At 38.8% G+C, this 21687-nt stretch overlaps 1 protein-coding gene across 1 annotated transcript in view; it reads right to left on the minus strand.

Annotated features, from left to right (window-relative positions):
* Positions 1-21687, minus strand: part of ITFG1 (integrin alpha FG-GAP repeat containing 1) — a 72071-nt gene that overhangs the window by 31873 nt on the left and 18511 nt on the right. Inside the window, exons 7-9 of the mRNA XM_071440342.1 lie at positions 18011-18072; positions 16067-16151; positions 4437-4531 (exon numbers count right to left, since the gene is read on the minus strand). Coding sequence (XP_071296443.1) covers positions 4437-4531; positions 16067-16151; positions 18011-18072 — 242 coding nt within the window. The remainder of the gene's footprint in view (positions 1-4436; positions 4532-16066; positions 16152-18010; positions 18073-21687) is intronic.

Here is a 21687-nt window from a genome sequence, read left to right on the forward strand (position 1 = left end):
TTGAGCCCAACCTGTGGGATTAACATGTTTCCATTTTTAAATTATGGCCAGAAACCCAGGCAGCACAAACCCAGCCCCAGCCAGCTGCTGCTTCCAGGCCACAGAACACAGGCAGGGAGCCAGCTGAGAGTCACAAAGCTGGGACATGAGTAGCCCCTTCCTGGCCAATGCATTTCCTGGGAATGCCAAAGATCAGCATCAGGAGTGGCCTGAAAGAGCTGCCCCAGCTCCAGCAGCACCCCAGGTCCTTTCCCTGGGGCTCCCTCTCTCAGTGCACTGCACTTCAGCTGCACACAGCAAATAACTCAGGATTTCAGCATGCATTAGGCTCTCAGTGCATGCAAGGGGCACCTGAATCCCTTAACAGCTGAGGAAATTACTGTGCTTTACACCATTAACTTATGGTGCTCAAAGCCCAGAAGGTGACAATCCACAGCATTGGTTCAGAATCACAGAAGAAAGTAACCAAAGCAGTAAAAGTCATGTTTTCAATGCCCATAGCCCCCAGCTGCTTTCAGAAACAACTTAGAAATGATGAGAGGATCTTGCAGAATATGACATTTATAAAAACTACAGCAGCTGAATCCATTTCCCCCTTTAAACTGTTACACAGGAATGAGGAAAAACTTCTGACACTGACTGAGTGCAGCTGATAATTGATGCTGTCACCTCCCTCTCTAGCCTAGAGAATGACACCATGAAGACCCGGGGTTTGCTGCAGCATGCACTGCTGTGTTCTTCTTCAGACCTGCTCCATTTCCTAGAGGAATAAAGCTATAACCTTCCTATTGTACAGAAAAAGGTTATGAGAATCATCAAGCCCACAAAGAAACTCTCAGATGAAGGGACTGAAATAATAGTGTTTGCCTCAGGAAACAAATGAAAAATCATACAGAATACTTGGCAAAATTAAAGAAGAATTAGTCATCTCTAAGAATATCACAGTATCTAGAGTTCCTACATTAAACAGTACCAAGGACTTCAAAACATTTCCCAGATTAGACTGTAGTTATTGCAGGTGAATTTAAAGAAGTCTGAGGTGTCCTAACACCTGCCACAATCTGAAACAGCATATAGGATTCCACTTGGATCTGACAGCAGTTCTGCTGTTGCTATGGAAACATTCACATTCCTTTAAAACCTTAGGAGGTCTGTATCTTCTTAAGCCACTCATGTGTATTTTGTTGGCCTTTACTTCTGCTCCATCATCTGAAAGAAAAAAATCTGAGATATTCCTAACACTTAATCCCCCCCAACCAGCATCACATAAATTAAAACCTATGATGAAAGGTTATCCTTGAAATAATTCTCCTAGCTTGGCCTGGCTTTCCAGTAGCCATCCAGTTGGGCCAAAGACATCAGGAGAAATATCCTGACAGACAAGATCTTTCTGGAGCAACTCCAAAGCCTGACATGTCATTGCCTGCCTCTCCTCAGTGTAAGCTTTAGAGCCACTAACTGTACAGATGTGTATTTCTGACTTTTATGCATTTCATCCCAAAGCTTCACACACCATCATGGAACTGCAGTAACTGTTTCTCATTTGGTTTTCTCAAATGCTACAGCAAACAAGCAGGAAGGACAGAACCAGGCCCAATAGGCAAAGTATGTTTTAATGAGACTGTAATCTCATCTGAGGTCTTTCAGGTTCAAGATCAGTTTCTTATAAAGAAAAAAGAAATTCTGAAAACAAGAATTTGTTACTATACCCTTAACTAAAAAAAATAAGCCACAAAACCCCACAGCAAAAATGGAAAAAAGACAATGGAGATACAATCTTCTATTTTTTCAATAATAGTCTTGCAATTTCTCAGTTTCCCACAGATTCCCCACCAGTACCATCCCCTTGTTGAAACACATTCTGCCCACTACAAGGGCCCCTTATTATTTCCCTCAAACTGTGGGATTGGTGTCAAGTGATTGGTGAACAGAATCTATTCCAGTCTGTTGCCACAAAGTTTATGTTTATCATTTCTCATGAAGAGTAACTGATTTAGTTAAATCTTATCATCTGACCTCACAATGACCAAATTCAGTGAAATGAAACATTTTACTTCCAAATAAATATAAGAATTGGCATATTTGAATAGATTTCTACCTGAAGGAAGCATGCAACACATGGGAAAAGCTGCAGAATGAAGAGATGATACTTTTCACTGTTTCAGAAAAGAAAAGAGAAAAAGTTTCAAAAGCAAAAAGCTGCATCACCTCCAGATGAGTACAAGAAAAGAGTATTCCAGACAGAATTCTTTAAAAGGTTAGACCAGAATAAGTGATTATTGCATGCCATTTGATACTGTCATTTTTAATTAAAGTCATTCTAAAAATAGGGAGGGAAAATTGCTTTAACGTTTCTAGGTAAGTCCAAATACTTGTTAACACTTTTTTCCTAGCAGGGTAAGAATCTTTTGGATTCTTTGCTATTTAAAATAAAGGGGCAATATTTAATTGCTAATTTTTATCTCAAAAGTCATTATCACTTGGATTTTTTTTTAAATTGAAACAACACAGTGAAATTGCTAAATTGAGTAAACAAATTAAATATAGGTTAACTATCTGATGTATTTGTGACTAAGTAGTTTATTCAAACTAGTAGTTTTTATTGTCAAAAAACTGAACTTATGAAGCATGATAAAAACTGGCTGTATGCAATGTTAGATCAGAGCAGGTTACAATAACAGACTCTATCCTGAAACATTCTGAAATGATGCAAACTGACCCACACCTTCCTCTGGCACTACTGCACCCCTTCCTTTTCTGAACATCCCTGACCAACAGGGTCCTCAGACCCCACTGCTCCCAGTGGTTCCAGCTGTTTGTGTGGGGTTCACTTTCTACAGTGAAATTACTTTAATTTAGAACATTTGTCTCTAATTTACTTGAGGAGCAAAACTCAAATTCCTTTTAATTCTTATATTATGCAGAGTAAGGAAGTAAACTGAGGGCTCAAGTGCAGCTGTCCTTTGCCAAGGAGCAGCCCAGCCACCCCTGTTCCACACAGCCTGGTTCTCCTGGAGCAAGGATCACAAACTGAGCATCCCCCTGCTTTGTGCAAAGGCTCTGACTCCAACTCTGCTGTACCCCAGCACCCAGCAATGCTCCAATCCATTGGCTGTGTTCTGTGTGTAGAGGGGGTGAATGAATGGAAAAAAAATAAACCCAAACCAAAACAAGAAAGCAACAACCCAGAACCAACCAAACAGCGTGCACAGCAAAAGGGGGCTTTGAGAACAGAGCTGCTGAGCTCAGAAGGCTGAAAGATATAAATTACCCAATCCAGAGTTATTCTTTAATACTCTGATGTCATGTCCCATCCCAGCCATCCCCCCTGCACTGACTGGGAGCTATGTGCTTCCCTTTCCTACACAGAGTGATTTTCCTCACTAGTAGGCTACAGCCTGTGTTCTATAAATTTTGATTCTTTAAAAGAGAAAATCTAACTCTAAACTTGGGCTGCAGACTGTAACAAGTTCAGCTATAAATTCTGAATTTTAGATCAGAGAGGGTACTACTTTTAGCAAAATTCAATGTAAAATTTTTCAGTGAGGGAATTATCAGTAATTCATAACATGGTTAGCAACATGTACGGCACACATTGCAATTTTCTCTGAGTACCCTACAGTGGGTTTTGCTGTCAGCTACAAGCACTTTTTATATCACCTTGGCCTTTAGGTTCACATTGCAAAATATGAATTTAGTAAAACATTTATTAAGCCATCCAACAGACATCTGGCTAATTTACTGTATGCTGCAACTTTATTATAAATTAGGGCACTGTAAATACTTAAACCAGATGAATGCAGGCTTAAATAAATGAACATATAATAATCTATTCCATGAATTATAACCAGTCTTTGAAAACCAGTAGTGTCATGAACAAAAAACCCTCCAACAATTTAACAGATACCCAGTCCTGAAGACACACAGCCTAAACAAGTGTTCTATACCACCTGGAAATTTACTTCATTAATAAGAAACAAAGACAAAGTAGAAATTAGGGGTAAGAAGTGGGGGCTGGTTCAATGATATATGTGTGTGCATATATATTTTTACTCTAAAATAACTCCCTAAGTTAAACTAAACAAGCTCATTTGAATTAGATTTGTTTCCAGCTCTTAGCACAACCCTTGTTTTTCATCTCATGCTGGAACAGTTATGGTGCTTCAAATGCAGTGTTTTGCAATCAAGAAAGTGACTCTTCAGGAGCCTCCATCATTTCTTTGAGTAGAACCATCCATTATAAAAACCTTCTAGGAACCTCTTTCACCAAACCCGTATTTTTTCAGATAGGGAACACACAAGTACATAAATACAAGTCTCTTGTATTCTATAATTAAGGTGAGGAGATTTCATTTCTTTCCTGAAGAATTTCTATTTAATATAATTTTATAAAAACAGTAGTTTGCTTTGTCTTTGCTATTCCAAATTCACATTACCTGGTCCAGTCCCAACTTGGTTAGGTAGATGGCACTTCTTTGACATTTTTCATCTTCACAGACTGGTAATAAATGTTCACTTTGTCCATCCCCATCTGTCAAAAAGAAAAAAAAGCTTGTCAGCTTCATATCTGCAAAATCAGAAACCCTGCTTATATGAAATAATCAGCTGTGAATAATTTATACCTTTTTTAAATGAGTAAAATTACATGATATAAACTAGACCTGTTCAAAATCCTTAACCTAATAATTTATGTCTTTTGTTTGAAGATTGCCTCTGCTAATGTACTTTCATCTTGACCCATAATATTGAGAGAATTTGAAATTTACTGACATACTGAGAAGAGTAAGTCCTTAGTAATTTGATCCCTGCATTCAGTTGGGGAAAAAATTACCTTTAATAGCAATCCACCATTACAAGTCCACCATAAAAACTTATTTAATTTTCTGAACTAGTTTTAAACTCTTGTGCTGTCAGCAAGACTTTAGGAAGAGTCATGAGTTCACAAGTAATATCTTAATCTGTACTTAACACAAACCACAACACTGGGGAGTTGATTAACACAATGGCTAATAAATCCCAGGCTTACAGAATTAGGTAAATTTGAGTAAATTGCAGGTTTTCAAAAATGTTCTTTAAGAGCCTTTAATCCATGTATTTCCAAAACCTTTAGTAGAATAATGACCTTTTAATATTTAAACAAGCAATGACTATTTGCATCTCGAGTTCTGACACACAGAGCATGGAGTGGGGAAAAAAAGTAATAATTTACTGTCCATTATCTACTCCAGGAGAAATCTCTGTGTTGCCATGGTGACCTGGCAGCCCTGCCTTCCTCCCAGGGGCCAGGCCAGCAGTGGCACTCGCTGGGAGGCACAGGGGGAGAGCAGCAGAGTGCCAAGGGGCAGCAGCAGAACTGCGGCACTGAGAGCCTGGGCTGCCACATCCCCCAGAGCCACAGCCTGCCATGGTACCCTCACATTGCAGGCAGTCCACTTCTCCAGCCCATGGAATCTAAGGCACAGTGTAAGGGAAACAATTCCCCTTCTCAGCTTGCCCCTTAGCCCGTGCAGCTCTGAGGAGCTGGGTGTTTCACTTGAGATAACCACAGTGTTCATTGTGAGCACTGAAATACAGAGAGGTCCTCATCTGGCACATTAATTACTTGAATCATTTCCACACTGGATTTATATTATACCTATAAAATATTGCAGGTTACAGCCACAAACATCCTCTCAGTCTGGCTCCCTGACAGCTGCTTGGCTATCCCACAATAAATGAAATTTGTACTGGTCTGATGTTTCAGAAATGCAGCTTATGACCATGCTACAAAACAGATTTCTGTATGAACCACAAAGGTGCTGAGAGCACCAAGAGGCCTCAGGCACATCTACTGCTTGGCTTTGCAGAAATCCAAACCTGCTTATTTAGGCAAGTGGATTTTGTAAAATTGCTTGATGAAATCTCCTGAGCCAATATGCAAAACCCAGAGCATTTGCCTGTCACTGAAGCCCTTATTCATTTTCCAGTCCACAACTGGCCCCAGCCCAGAAGTCCTGTCATACTCTACCAGCACCATAAGAAAGCTTTCTCAGCTGCCAGCCCAGAATTCTGTGAGGCTGCACTCCCTTTGGGGGTGTGTGTACATCCATGGCTGTGCAGCTGCAGCTCTGGGTCCCTCCCCTATTCCATCAGCAAGCTGGGAGATGGAAAGGAGGGTTATAAGGGGAGGAGGAGTGCTGAAAATATCAGACTTCCCCAAATATCTCCAAGTGATAAAGCCAAACTTTTAGTGGCTTCCTACATCCCATCTGCCTCATGAATTACTTTACCTCACCACCCAAGCCCTCCCAAATCCTCATGGCAGCTCTCTGCTCCAGGATAGAGAATTTAGGATGTGAAGTAGCCTAGGTGATAGAAATCCAGTAAGTTCACATCCCAAGAGATGGGAAAGGGAATCCCCACTCTTGAACAGAGAAATCAACGCAGCAACTATTGAATCTGTCTGAAATCAGCACCAGCTTCTGAAGGTGTCTGTTTTCCTTCTGCATCATTCAAGAACAACAATTAAAACACGTTATCATCTTGAATCTTTGCTTGCATGAACAGATTAAAATGCTGTTGGACTACAGTTTTTTCTAAACTTAAATGGAAGAAAGTGTTCAATTTGCAAATTATAAACCATGGGAATATTGAAGGATTTGATAAAATTTAATTAAGTTGCAGAGATATATGTTTTCTAAATATCAAATGTAAGTTAAGCCTCAACATTTTAAATACATTTCTACAAAAGTTTCAGTCTGAAGTGATTTTAGAAGTTTTTTGATAACACACAAGGACAAAGAACCACCTTCCTGTGTTTGAGAAAGGGACAAGAACAAGGATGTTCTCATTTTAAATTATGCTATGGAGCAGAGGAGAATAGAAAATGTTTGATTCTACTTATACTGCAAACATTCATCTTGTTATACCAATAACTCAGTTTGATAGTGTGGGTAGGAAATGCTCAGAGTAGGGCAGGACATTGATGAAAACACCCTTGGAGCTTTGAGGAATAACCAAGCCATAGGACAGGAGGGACAGAACTGGCACACAGTTACACACAGAGCCATCACCTTCCACATGAAGGTGCTGTAGATAAATTACAAGCTCAAGACTTGATTAAAAGATTTGATTAAATACAAATATGCATCAAACACCATGCCTTTGTCCCTGCAAACTGAAAATACTATGATATATATTCCATATTGGAAGGCCAGAGTTTCCTCAATTCCTTTGACCAGAAGATAAACGTCCATTTACATAATTTCTCTTACAGAATCATGTTTTCAGTTGCAATTTCTCTTCAATTCTGTGTTAACAGATATTTAAGAATCCAGTAGTTAAAAAAATAAAATTCAAGATAAAGAGAAAAATCTGTTGAAAATTTACAGCACAGTTTTGAAAAAAATATTTATTTTAAAAAAATGTTTTGTCAAAAAACATCCTGAAAAAAAGATGAGAGGCCATTCTTCAGCTGACACAACTCAAATTATTGTTGTATCCACCTCCCAGAAGTTTCCCAGATAGAGGCATCCATACTATGGAAACTGGACTGGTTTGCTTGGATTTTGTTTGTTTGGTCTTTATTTTCCTTTTACACTCTGCTCAGCTGAATTTAAAGATCACAAAGATGAGATATAAAAACATTAATTCGGCACTTAGAGCAGACAGAACCAATGTTAAACTTAAAAGGTTTCAAGTGAAGCTCCAGCATTGAACATGATGTAGCTGGAAATAGGACATCAATGAAACAAGAATATCTTCTGAGTTGTAGCAAAATAGTGTAAGAAAATCCACAATTAGTCAAATTCTGTATTACAGAAAAGTAGCAATCAAAAGAAGAAAAAGCTGAACATTCTTCATCTCTATCATAATATTACATCTTATTTCTTTTCCAGTTTTTATTTCTAAAGCACATCTTACAATGTACAGATCCATCTTTTATAACCAGAAATGTTTCCTGCATTTCTGAAGCTTTTTCAAAGACACTGTGAAACCAACAAATTGATACAGCAGCTTTTCCAAAGTATTTCCTTCTTCATCTTTACATGATTCCACCTTGGAAGCACCTGCTGGAATGCAAATTACTGACCTTGAAGACCACACAAAACCCCCCCCAGCAGTTGCTAACTTAAGAACTTTAACTCACTAGCAACAAATTCACCTTGGATCCAAGAAACAGTTCCTATCTTCATGCCTGGTTTCAATTCCAATGTAAATAAACATCCTTCAGGTTTAAACTCTGATCTTGAAGTTAAATTTCTCCACAAAGGAAGACAGGAATTCAAAGGAGTATCATTAGCACAACTGATCAGTGCTATTAGGTATGCACAGGTGACAAAACATGCATTGGTGACAATGGCTAGATGATCCCATCACACCTACGCTGGTTTCAAGAAGTTATGAAAAATACCTTGCATAACATGTCTGATAATCTCCTTCAGCCTAGGTGTACCTGGGAAACCTGTTATGGACACCCTCTGTAATCTTCACTCAATTCCTGGGGTCTGCTACTCTGTCTGTCCCTTTCATTTAAAAATGAAATCTCATTCCAAACTACTGGGAATCTTATTTGTAATTTCAATGTCATTTGCAGCAGTAGGTGTGCCCAAACACTCCAGACTCCAAATGTCCTGTGCTAGCAGCACTCAGCTTGGAGCACCTTTGACAGAGAAACAGAAACTCAACTGTTAATGAGCAAGTTCTCTACACACAATTCTGGCTTGACTGTGATCCAGCATAACCCCATGGTTAATAAAGATCAAGTCTTGCAGGCTTGAAAAGGGCTAGAAAAAGAACAGTCCTACGTACTCATTACCTGCAAACCTGCACTTATGTCTAAATATGTAAAGACAAAATTAGAAGTCTTATTCCATCTAGAAATCATGTGAGAATCATTCCTTACAACTGCCTGTTTGCTGTATTTCTAACAAGAGCCTTCTTTCCAACACCCTGCCCATGTTTGCCAAGGGCTGGCAGCCCCATCCCAGCACCCAAAGCCACTGCCTGGGTAGTCCCTGGGAGCAAACCTTGCACAGACAGGCTGTGTGAGAGACATTGCTGAGCTTTAACACTGATTGCCAATGTTCACACTGATCAAGTATCTTCAATCTGTTCTAAAAGTAAATTTGAATGGGAGAGAGCAGAAAAAATCTTGTCAATCAGATTAAACACAGCATAATGTTATTGGAATTGTTAGATGCTCCAAAAGCAATACCAAGGAACTGCAGTCTGAGAACACATTTTAAACTGAATTCACAAATAGCAAAATGGTCAAAGGAGCTGCACACAAGAAACTTCTTCCCAAACCCAGAGGTATCAGAGAGGTGCTTATAAAACAAACACACTTGTAACTTAGCATGAGTAAACCTAGGCAAAAGACACTCAATCCCAATGTTCAAATTCCTTAACAAACATAGAAAAAGGTGTCACAAAAGTGCTCTTTTGCCACCAGGTTCAAGGATTGTTAGATTCATGCTTGTGCAACGTACTTTCCAACATGGGCTCTGAAAAGAAAATGGCACTTGGGCAATTTCTGTGATGGCAATGGCAAGTTCTGTGATCACTCACTCCAGAACTGTTTCATAATACTGCAAGATAAAGTTGTAGCTATGAAGAGCAAGACAGCTTTTGGTGGGTGTATGATCTAAACCTTTTTAATTTAAATGCTCTGTACTTTTTCTGCAGTGTAATCTTCTGCTCCTTTAAAAACAAAAATGGAATCAACTTTTTGGGGTTATTCTGAGATCATAGACCGATCATTGTAACTTCTTAAAGTTCTGTTAAATAGAAAAGTTGGTTTCCAGCAAGTTGGGGGTTGGACTTGATGATCTGTATAGGTCCCTTCTAACCCTATCTGGTGAAATGGAAATATGTTAACTATACAGGCCAAGAAAGTCAGCTTTCATAATTCTGAACATAAAAACAAGAACCTTAATGTACCACAAGGTTCTCATTCATACATCTCTCCCTCTTGTCTTTGCCCAGTTCTCAGTATCCTCTCTCATGAGTCTTCACTTTATAGTTCTGAAGAACAACAAGAGTAAAAAGAAGAAAAAAGCCCCATCAGGGTTGTGCTACAGCAATACCCTTCTGGGGCAGGCAAGCCTACAATAAGTACAACTGAGTTTGATATTCAAATAAAATAAAGGTTTGTTTGAAAGCTGATTATCTTAAATTTATCTTCTCAAGTAATTAAATCATTAGAATTCTTTTGTCACTCTGTGTCTTTAGGTGCTCAGTGAGATGGTCATGACAGAGGCAGTTATAATAAATTACTAAGATAATTACACATCATTAAAACAATCAATGTCAGCTGCCTTTAGCAAATGTGAATCATAACTTCAAGAAACAGATGCAAAAAGCTTTTACAGATGATTCAAAGTGCTGTGGACATTAAAGAAATCCTCATAAGCCTCTCCTTCCCACTAAATCAATTCTGATTTTAAGTCCTTCCAAAGAAGCCATATTCACAGCTGCACTGCATAGAAGCACTTAAACACAGCGTGCCAGCAAACTGCACAGTGAGACTTCCAGGCTGCACCAGAGCCAACAGAGCAGCCTTCTGCCCCAAATGGAAATTCCAGCACTAGCTGTGATCCAAGGGGACAAGAAACTGCAGCAAATACAACGTGAACTGCCCCCACACCACACAAAATCATTGCTGGAACTCCTGGGCTGTTTCTGCTGAAAGCTGCTTGTTTCACCTGTTTCACATTAAAACAAACTCCCAAGCCTGGCTGTACTTTTGGAGCTCTGTGATGTTCCACATCTTCAAAGCTCCAGGTGCTGCCAAAGGAAGGGATGGGTGACACAAAGCAAGGCAAGGCACTGGTGGAACTGCCTTGGGTCAGCTCAGCCTGGGCCCAGGGCTCCTCCTGCACCAACCATGAACAGGGCCAAAGAAAAATTCAATCCTGTGAAGTTGTTCAACAAGGAACAGACAACCAAGTGACACATGCAGCACTACACCAATTTTATTGTGGGAAAGAAAGAAAAGTTCTTCTTAAGTTTCAAGCCCCTTTGACAAAAATTAGTATGAAGCAACAGCAGTTCTTTTTTCCCAGGACATACTAGCATCTGTCAGGACATAGAGACCTTGGCAAAACATGGGAACCTGATTTTCCCCCCTCAGAAATTGACACTGCTTGGGATCTACATGTAAAACATTGAGGTGTCACTGAAGAGCATTGCTGATTACAAATTAACAAAGAAGACAGACTTAGCTCCTAAAGACACTTCCACAGACTCAAAACACAAGTGCCAATTATCTTGCTATGTCTCCATACACTGCTGCTTCAGGAGTGCATCTGGTAGTAAAAGAATCTCTTCCATATCTAAAGTCTCTCAGAAGGTTTCATTTCCATTAACTTTCATACCTTTTTCACCCAAACTGACCCCAGTAATCCCAGCTTTCCTCATATACAGAGCATTTCACACACAGAAGTGTTGTCACCCTGCATCTTAAGGTTCTTAGAGAATCCTTTCATTGACTACAGGAGCACTAAATATTTTCACAACACAGTGCTCAAAGGAGAATGGTTTTCTTAAGGGGTTATTTACCAAAATGAACCATTAAAATTTCCCTTTGGTACATTGCTACTGCATCTGAGGATGCAACATTCTGAGGGAAAAAAGAAATTCAGATGTTAGAATGAAACTGACAGATAAAATTAAAAGGTACAAAATCAAAATGCAACTGCAGGCAGAAAAGCAGTGCATTTAAAGTATATTCAGCTGCAGGATAATTAAGATCTACTTTAAAAAAAATCTTTCAACAAAATGCATTTGGCACAGTGCAATGAAAGGTTGAAAAACCCCCAAAGGTTAGGCACCATGTTATCCTCTTTAAACATAATTAATTGGCAATAATGAGCTATCATTTCCTACAAGGAAAGTGATAATTACTACCACATGTCATACAAGTAGTTAACATACATTAAATAGTTCAATTACTTGGTAGGGGGGAGAACAGAGAGGATTCTATTAGGATTATTAGTTGGATAACTGGATTTTAAGTATGAGAAAAAATTGAGTTCAGGTCTCTAAAAGACTTTGATGGAACTTTAAGAAACCCAACTCATATTTGCTCAAAAAGTATAGCATAGCTCAAAAAGTGTGCATAGCAGGGGTGAATGCAAACTTCTTAGAGAAGAGAAAGGGCAGCAGCTAAGAAATCAAATGGTGACTAAAAAATAAAGGACTGGGTTGGCTAAAAGCTACCTAGAGAAATGAAGAGTTGTGCTGTATTTACTTGTGAGGACACCATGATCAAGTTTGATTTCAAAAAGCCATTTTCACTCTCCTTTAAATACAGGCCAAAACGAAGTTCTTTGCCTTAACTAAGCAAAATCAATGACTGATTAATGAAACTTTCTCAGATACCAAAGGATGATCTTAAATCTCTGCTATCCAACTGAAGCAATCATAGTTAAATACCAATTACAACACCAGTTTCCTATAGAAATGAATTAATGGCTCGTATAATCAGCACAATATCCTGTGCTAATCATTTCTGACTCACTACTTCAAAACCATGTCATTAATCTTTACATTAATGAGAAAATAGCAGGTTATTGTGACCAAAATATGGTTCACATTCATCTAATGCTAAACAAACTGGTCATTTTCAGATTGCCCCATTGAAATCCTTCAATTTCTTTAAAAATATAACATTTTCCTAATAATTTAAGTGACATTTAATGAAACTATATACTTGCAAGTATTTATCAGGATTCTAGACAACATCTATGATTTCCTCTAAAGACAGTACAAGCAGATCTTATAAAACTCCTCTGCCAGCTCACAGATAACAACAGTGCAGGATTAATCATTTTTGCTATAGCAACCACTGCACTGCAATTACCATAGTGACATGAGAAGAATAGAAAAAGTAATAATGAAGAGCTCTTACTTGTTTGGAGCAATGTGGCAACTAAATAAGTGCAGAATTCTCGAGCGTCCCACTCTGCTCACCTTAATCAATTGAAATGCCATTTGTAATAGATGTCAAAAAGCATTTCTGATTTATTTTTAAAAGGGCAATACAAATTTGTCAATTGTTCCCTGTCCTTTGATCAGATTGATGTACAAATCACTGCTAGCATGTAACAGAGGGAAGTGCTACTTATTACAGAGGTTCCAACTTAGTTATAAAGTGTAAGGTCTACTCCATTACCATAAGTGTATTGATATATACACACATCCTTCTATGTAATTTTCCATTAAAATATACACACACACACACATATATATATATAAAATGTACTGGACCTTCAGATGCATACAAACATACATTTGCATATTTTTTTAATGAAAAAAATCTTTATTTTTTCAGTACTTCAGGAACACTTGGTACTAAGATTATACCAACATCTGTGACAGTTTCTCATGAGTCACCTAATTGCTGGTTTTTCCAACTCCACTTAGCCAAATAATTTATACTTGATAGCTGTTGTTCAACGTGCTTAGTTTAAGAAAGGAAATCTTACCCCAAATAAGTTGCTTTTGGAAGTTCTCAGTCAGAATAAGCTTTGTATAAGCTCAGTCAGAGCTCATACAAAGCTCCCCCCTTTTTTCAAACGACTGGTAAATACTCATGGCTGGAAAGGGTACTTGAAATAAAATTTTCAGAAGCAGGAAAGAATGTTAGACAAAGTGACCTTTTGAAACAATGCTTGTTTTGTGAAGAGGCAGGTGTGATCAGTAAATCAGAACCCTGCACTGCAAGAAGGCACGAGCACAAAGCAGGGTGTGAGAGGGAAGGCAGCAGCCCGAGTGGCAGAGCCCCAAGCTCAGCTCTGCCAGCGCTGCAGAGCCCAACAGGCACACGGTAAATTCATGACAAGTGCCAGGGTGAAGGCACAGAGATACAGAACCCTCTGAGACCTTGAGCAAATGGCAAAGCTGGCACATCAGCTGTGAGGTACAGAAAATGTCAAGGAGGGGAAGAAAAATAGAGGCAGGCAAGCCACAAGTAAGAATGTCAGAGGCTTGTGCTGTGTTTTGAACATTTCTAGTGCCAGTGGCTGTGTCCCCGTGCCAAGAGCAGAATGCCTGTGGCACAGCAGAGTGTGAGTGCACAGCACATTCTGCATCATGCACAGCTTGGCAGAACTTGCCAAAGGTAGAAGGCAGCACAATCTTCTAATATATCTCATTCCCATTTCATTGTGCTATTTTGATTTGTGCAATCAGTGAGCCCCATTACAGATGGCCACATTATTCCAAACTGCAAACCATCATACCTTAACTTCCTTTGACTTACAATCATTATTCTGTCAGTTTTGAAATGGAAAACTGAAAACAGGAGAGGTTCAAGTCTGACAATCCATTTCTAGTAATCATTGTCTTTAACTCCAGCTCAGCACAAGCAGCTGTAAGCTCAAAGCCAGCATTGTGAAGTACCTAAATGTGAGCAGACATAGCACAGGGGGAAATGCAGGGACTGTGCCAGAGCAGCACAGCCATCGTGGGAGATGCTGCCCCTTTGCTGTTGGGCTGGTGCAGAACAAATCAATCTGATGATAATTAGCAGTGAGGGCATTGAACAAGGGTGCTGGAACTCCAGGCCAGCAGGCCCTGGGCCACTGCCCCTGCTCCCAAACCACTGTACCAAACCACTGCCCTGCATAGCACTGCACTCTCCTTTTAGCCACACAGTCACAATTTTAACTTTAACATTGGAACACTTCCACTTCTCTTTGTGAAGATATCCAGGGTTTATTACAATTCCATTAATTACTATGAATTTCTAAGATTATGATTTATCATTTGGGCTCATTAGAGATAAAATTATCCTACATTAAGATAGCTCTTCACATTGCCATTATTAAAAACTTATAAAAAATTTTCTATTTAGTATCTATTAAGACACATTATTCAGAACATCAGCTTGGAAAATTATTACAAAAGACCCAGCACACGTTATTTTTTAAACTGCAAAAACTGTATTATTCTATTCTTTCCTTCATATATTGCATAGGTAAGTATTCAAACTTGAAGATAAATAGTAAAATATTTTATTAAAATGTTGCCAAAGATTTTAGAAAATGGGGCAAACATTTCAGAGAAGAGTCTGGGGCATGGTTCAGGTTCTACCTGAGTTCATTTCCTGTAGATCTGACCTAAGGACCATTGCCCATCCAGCAGAGGTGCCTTGCATTCACAGGTCAGCCTCCCAACACTTGTATGTGGCAGCACAGAGCAAGTGAGTCACACTCTAAGGAGTTTAAAAATTGTCATTTTGAAGGAAATGTTGTCAAACAATAGCATTGTTTCAACATTTGAAGACAGGGTCAGTCTCATTGTAATAAGTGTGTTGTATAAATACAGTAAATTATTCTTTTAAGATGTTATTTACAGTCAATTATGTCAGCAGAGTCAGGCCTGCAATACTTTGCCTCTGGTTGGAAAATTGCTATTTTACTGCACAGAAAAATAGTATTGTCTGCACTACAAAACCAACATGCCCCATTCTCTGTAACATAACAAAAACATTGATAAGCCACAATTGATTGGAAAGGTACATTCTAATAGAAAAATATAGGCTTTCACTAACCTTTGCAAAAATAGATTTGCATATAAATTAAATTTTTCTTCTGTCCAAAAGCCTTCCAGAATTTTCAATTACAACCATTAAGATTTTACCATGTTCCAGCAATTTTTAGCCAAGTAATTTTATTTCATTTAGTCTTTATTAGTTTGTACAAGGGAAGAAAGGGAAGAATTTAGAAACATTTAATCAGATAATGTTTTCTGAACAAGATTAGAGACAACAAAATTAAAATCCTGACAAACAAAATAAGTGTCTGATAAAATTAAGTTTACTGTAGCATCACACCTCAAAGCAACAAAAATTAGATACATGTGAAGCAGAATGTACTGGGATAACCAAAGCTGAATTTATAAATAATTATTCCCAGACATTTCAAGATTTTCTAACAAATATAACACATTAAAGAGAAAAAGCAGAGAAACATAAAAGCCCCATTTGGAGCTAAACACTTTTATTTGTTCTCTGGTGTAAAGCAGCTAACCAAAACAAGAGAAAGCAGCACTCAGGGCAGTGTAAAAGAGGCAAACTCACCAAAATCTGCAAACACAGACTGTCCAACAACTTTGGCACCACTGGGCATTTCCTTACTTTTTCCAACTTTAGAGAAGTTCCCATCCTAGGAAACAGGACAAGGATGATGGAAAGACTGAATTGCAGAGTAAGTGATAAAAACTGACTTTTGAACCAAAGAAAATACAGATCACTAGAGAAAAGCTTTAGCAGACAAGAGAGAGACATCTCAGCTACAGAAAAAACTGCACTCTTCAAAAACTGGGACTGAGCTTTTGCATTTCTAATCCTTCCTGGATTCTTGTGGAAATCCATCAGTAGTAATATTCAGATACAATTTCCATAAATTTTGCTGTGCTGTGAGGAAGAGATTGGATTATTTCAGCAACATTATCTAAATGATAATTAAGTGATTATGAATACTACTGTGCATTTTTGCATATTAACATGTGGTTTTATAGACATATGTAATATATAACAACACACCTGCATAAAAATTAAAAATAGGGTCCTGATTTGCCTTCTAATTAGGAAATAAACTGATTTTTTATTAGGTCTGGCTTAGAACTTGTTTTATTTATCCTTTATTAAAATCTAGGCCTAGAGAAAACAATAGCCCATTATACCATCAGAAAGATAAAACGTGCTGAGTCTTTGTTTATCACAGAACTGGATCACAGCTGGCACAAACCCATTTGAAGGTGCTGAGTTTTTGCAGCCATGTCAGAGGAGCCAAGGCCCCTTTCCCCAGTCACTGCCACCAGCTCAGCACAGGGCTCTGCACACAAAGGCACAGGGCCAAAGGCTTGGCAAGGGAGCAGAGTTCTCCATGTCCAACAGGACTCACATCATCTTCAGTTTGCAGACTCCAATGCAACTCTGGACACAGTCAGTGCTGTTTGTACTGCATGTCTGACTATATATCTTTACCTTGACACATAATTTATAGTGATTCTGATGAGAAAAATTAATATTAATGCATTTCCACGCAGTGAAATAGAAGATGTCCTTAGTTAGCCCTAAAAGCATATCTTGTGTAAGGCAGATATTTAAAAAGCATTTTATAGTGCATGAATGAAGGGAATTATTTTTTCTACAAAGACCAGTTCACCAGCTTTTAATGGATCAGTTAGAGTATTTGTATTTTCATACACATGTCCAAGCATTTTACATGTATGACCTATTTTCCTAGGTTGATTGATTCCAAAGAATGGAATTCTTTCTTTCTAAAGATAAGCAAATCTATCAATACAAAATGTATAATGCAGGATTATATTTAGAATATGAGTCCAAAATCTGTAAGAAAATTCAAGGAAATCCCACTAACAGGACAAACACTTTGTGTACTTACAAACACTCAACAGGCAATGATTTTTAAAGTCTACCTAAAGCTGTAAATCCAGGATTCATGACTCAGTGCTTTCAGTACTCTTGCTTGGAAGAAGATGGCCAGGTTATCTCACACAAGCCTCTGTTCTGCAGTGACTCACTGTGATCTGCTGGATTCATTTTCAGGCAAAAACTCATCCCTTAACTAACAAGAAACACACTGAGCACTTTCTGTCATCATTAAAAAGTGAACTTATAGCTCTCTAGTCCTTTTGGATAACAAGGTACAAAGGATGCCCCTGGCCAGGTTAGACAATACAAAAGCAGAATCTCAATAAATTATTAATCCCTTGATCTATTACTCCTCACCCCTGAATTGCAGTTATGATATTTAGTTAACAGGACTTGGGATTTCCTCAAATGTAACTTGCACAGTCAGAAGTGACATTTTGAACCTCTGTCCCAGAAAATCTCACCCAAGACCTAGAGTCATGTATCTAACAAAGCTCACTTAAAATTAAGAAAAAAAATCTTTTAGACAGCAAGAATAAAACCAAACTGATCAGTCTTCTATCTATAAATCACCATAAATGTCAGAAGATAACTCTTTGGTGTTTATAACTTTTTCTTTCTTACCTTGTTTACCCATGTCTCAAACTGAATGGTTTTGGAATTTGGTGATGTGGTAAGGAACAAATCTGTGAGGAAAATATAAAAGAAAGGAGATATTTAACAGTAGACCACACTCTCAAATATTTGATCACTTAGTAAATATGTATAATTTTAAAAATATGACCTATATTTTCAAAGTTATAAATACATTATAATCTAGTTATATATTAAGTAAGAAAGACTAAAACCACAAACCTCAAAACTATTTTCATGTCTTGTACTTCTCTCTATAAATAGGAGTCACTAAATATCAACTAGCCTTTTATTTGGGATATGGTGAATTAGGCAGCAGATACACTGTTGACAGGAGAAGAAAAGTAGATGGAGAAATATTTCTGGCTTCCTATACACTAAAATTCTTTAAAACATCAAACCAGTGCAAAATAGACCTTCAAAGGATTTATCTGGCAAGGCCTAAAGAGAAGCTTATTTGCTGCCTTTTAGCGAAGTCCCCAAATGAGGAAAATGGGAAGAAAAAGCTTTTATTAAAAAAAAAAAAGTGGATGTTGAAGAATAAAAAATTGTTACAAATTAGGTTCAGTGTTAAGAAATCCAGATTTAAGAAAACTACTCCTTAAGATTTAAACACCTGTTTTCTTTTTCTTTGTCTCCTCCCTCCCTGCAATTTCAGCTGCCATTCTTTGAGCTAGAGCACAATGGTTACTTTGCAGCTTTGCAGGAAAAAGAAAAAAAAAAGAAAAAAAAGAAAAGAGAATATTAATGCTTTACCCTGAGGTGTTTTAGTGAATAAGCAGGTAGATGGCTGTACAGGGAATTTCAAATGGCACAATAAGGGATTGTGTCTTCCAGGGGAAAAAAAACAGTAACAAACAAGAACCACAAAACTAGAAACCTCCCCACACCTAACAAGCAAAATCCAAACAAAAACCCCACATACACACAAAAAACAACAGAGATTCTCCTTATTGATTTCCCTCCCCCCACAGCTTAAAAGCTTTACCATTTAATTTTATTCCTCTTTATATCTGAAAAAGCCATTTCCTTTACAGCATACACATGAAAAGCATGATAGTGTGTGCTTCATCGGAATGAATTAGAGTGATACTTAAGGACTTCCTGAAGGTGAGACAGAAGTAATGAAAATAATCTGAAGACAGCAGAAATGTAAGTTAGAAAACTTATATATACTTTCAAATATTAACTTTGCATCTAGAAGGAAGCTTGTGCAATAATGTTGATTACTATTGATATAAGCCAGAAAAATATTAAAAAATCCTGTATGTTCACAAGGGCAGAAAGACAAACAGAAATAACAGAAACCTGAACTGATTTTGCTTCAGGTCAAAATGCCACTATATCTTAAAAAAATGTTTTTGAGGTTTAAATAATCATTTCAAGTAGGGTCCTTGCTGTACTTGGTAGTGTAATTTACTGAGCTCTGGGCTCTGCTGCTCCCAGGTTATGCTACAACAGGCTCTGAAGTGTTCTCCTGAAATGCCCAGCCAAGGATGAGCATCTGCTGCCCAGCTGGGGCAGGCTGGGTGACCCTCAGCCATTCTCCTGCTCTGTAACCTCTCCCCAGCACCTCTGGCTCCATCTCTCACTGCAGAGCTGATCTCCACCCTCAGTGCTGGGTCAGTCCTCAGTGCAAGGGCAGATCCTGGCCAGGGGTAACTCAACATTCCCTCTGTTAATGCTCCACATTTTGGGACTCTGCCCCGGACTGAGACAAGGTGGCACAGCTGCCAGCATGAGACAGAACTCACCCAATGGCCCCATGCCAGAACTTGCCCCAGCTCCCTCAGCCTTCCCTCACAGAGATGCTCCTGTCCCTTCACCATCTGTGTCACCCCCAGCTGCTGCAGGAGCTCCCTGTCTCTGTGGTACTGGGGAGCCAGAGCTGGGCACAGCACTGAGTGCTCCTCACCAGGGCTGAGCAGAGGGGCAGGGTCACCTCCCTGACCTGCCCAGTGCTCCTCTCAAAGCCCCCAGGATCCCACTGGCCTCACAAGGACACAGTGCTGGTTCCTGCTGTCCACCAGGACCCCCAGGCCCCTCTCAGAGCTGCTCCAGGTCACCTCCAGCCGTGCTGGTGCTGGGGTTCTTTCTGCCCAGGACCCTGCACTGCCTTTCTCCTCAGCAGCTTAAAGACAATTCCATTCAGCAACATTCCTGTTTTGCACTGAACTCCCTCCCCCAAACCAGCTTCTCTTTAGTCAGTAAATGACTTTTGCACTCTGCCCCTCTCTCTCCCTGTACTCCTCCATCTCCTTTTTCCTAACTCCAGGCACATAGCACTGTACAGAGCAAATGGAACCAACACAGCAGAGCAGCTCCAAGGCTGCTGTAATGTCACACTGCACTGGCAAAATGCAAAGGCAGGCTAAGAGAGCAGATAGTCTTCTAAAAATAGAGTAGAGGAGCTGGTGCCAAGCTGCTCCTGCATTAAAGGAACAAGCTGTGATTTCCCACAGGACAGCTTAATACAGGTACAACAACACCACCTCTAGCTCTAGAGCCCTCTGAACCAGTCCCACTGGTATCTTATTGCCAATTGTCCTCTTGCTTATCCTTAAGCCTTCTTAGAAGCTACAAGTTTGAAATGCTCATGCATGATTCTGGGATTAAACTCTCTTGCACTGAATCCAAGTCAAATTGTTAATATTAACAATTAATTACCCATTTGGATCAAGAATGTCAGATTTGAAACCAAGCAAAACAAAAGCATTTCTTTGCAAGAGCAGTATAAAAAGGTGATGCAATTTAGACACCTGAAATAAACTCACAAATGTGTATAGTTCAGAATTAAAGTGTTTTCTCCCAAGTTTGTGAAAGAAATGTGTAAGAAAACACAAGTCCTGTCTGGAACAGTGTTCTAGATCAGTTAATTCCCAAATGTTACTTTCAACCTACCTCACTTTATGATTCTTTCTGGTTTGATTATGTAAGTTTTTGATCCCAAGAGCATCTCAGAGAGGCAACAAGGAAGAATCTGTGCACTTTAAAATACCTAACAGCCATAGCAAAGAATCCTTGCAAATGTTTCCTTTCCAAAGGAATGGTGTCCACAACCTGCCTCCCACCTCAGTCACTGCTTTCCATGTCTATTATTACTAAATTCCTAAATATGTAAGAGCTGCAGGAGAACAGATGGAGCCAACAAATGCATTAATATCTGTATGATCAGTACTGGGGTTACACAACAATGAAGACATATGCAGTTCTTTTCTACACTTTTTGTATTACAATACACTAATCACATTGAAAACTGCAACATTTCTGTTTTGCTTCTGGGTGTATCAAGAAAACTCAGGCCCTTGTTCCTACAAGGAATGCCTATCATATTAAATATGCTGAGAAAAAGTCACTTGTCTGTAGATATGCTGCACACTGCCTTTGGAAGGCAGTTCAGGTTGCAATTTCAGCTGTAAGAAACAGAATCTATTCCATAAAGATCTCTAAGTTTAAAAAGCACAGACAAAGTATTGAGGGCTGTTCAAATTCCTATGACCCTAATGGCAGCATAGTGAGAGATATTTCCAGCCTGAGGTTATTAAACCAACTAATCTGGAGCTCAACAAGCAATTCTTTACAGAATCCAAAGGTGATGGTTTTACCAGACAACAGGCACATGAGGAGATGGTAAAAAAAAAAGGCACAGGGTACCTTTAACAGCCTTA

Source organism: Agelaius tricolor, unplaced genomic scaffold, assembly GCF_023055355.1.
Source record: "Agelaius tricolor isolate 1412-34295 unplaced genomic scaffold, bAgeTri1.0.p SCAF_15, whole genome shotgun sequence".
NCBI classification, from domain to species: domain Eukaryota; kingdom Metazoa; phylum Chordata; class Aves; order Passeriformes; family Icteridae; genus Agelaius; species Agelaius tricolor.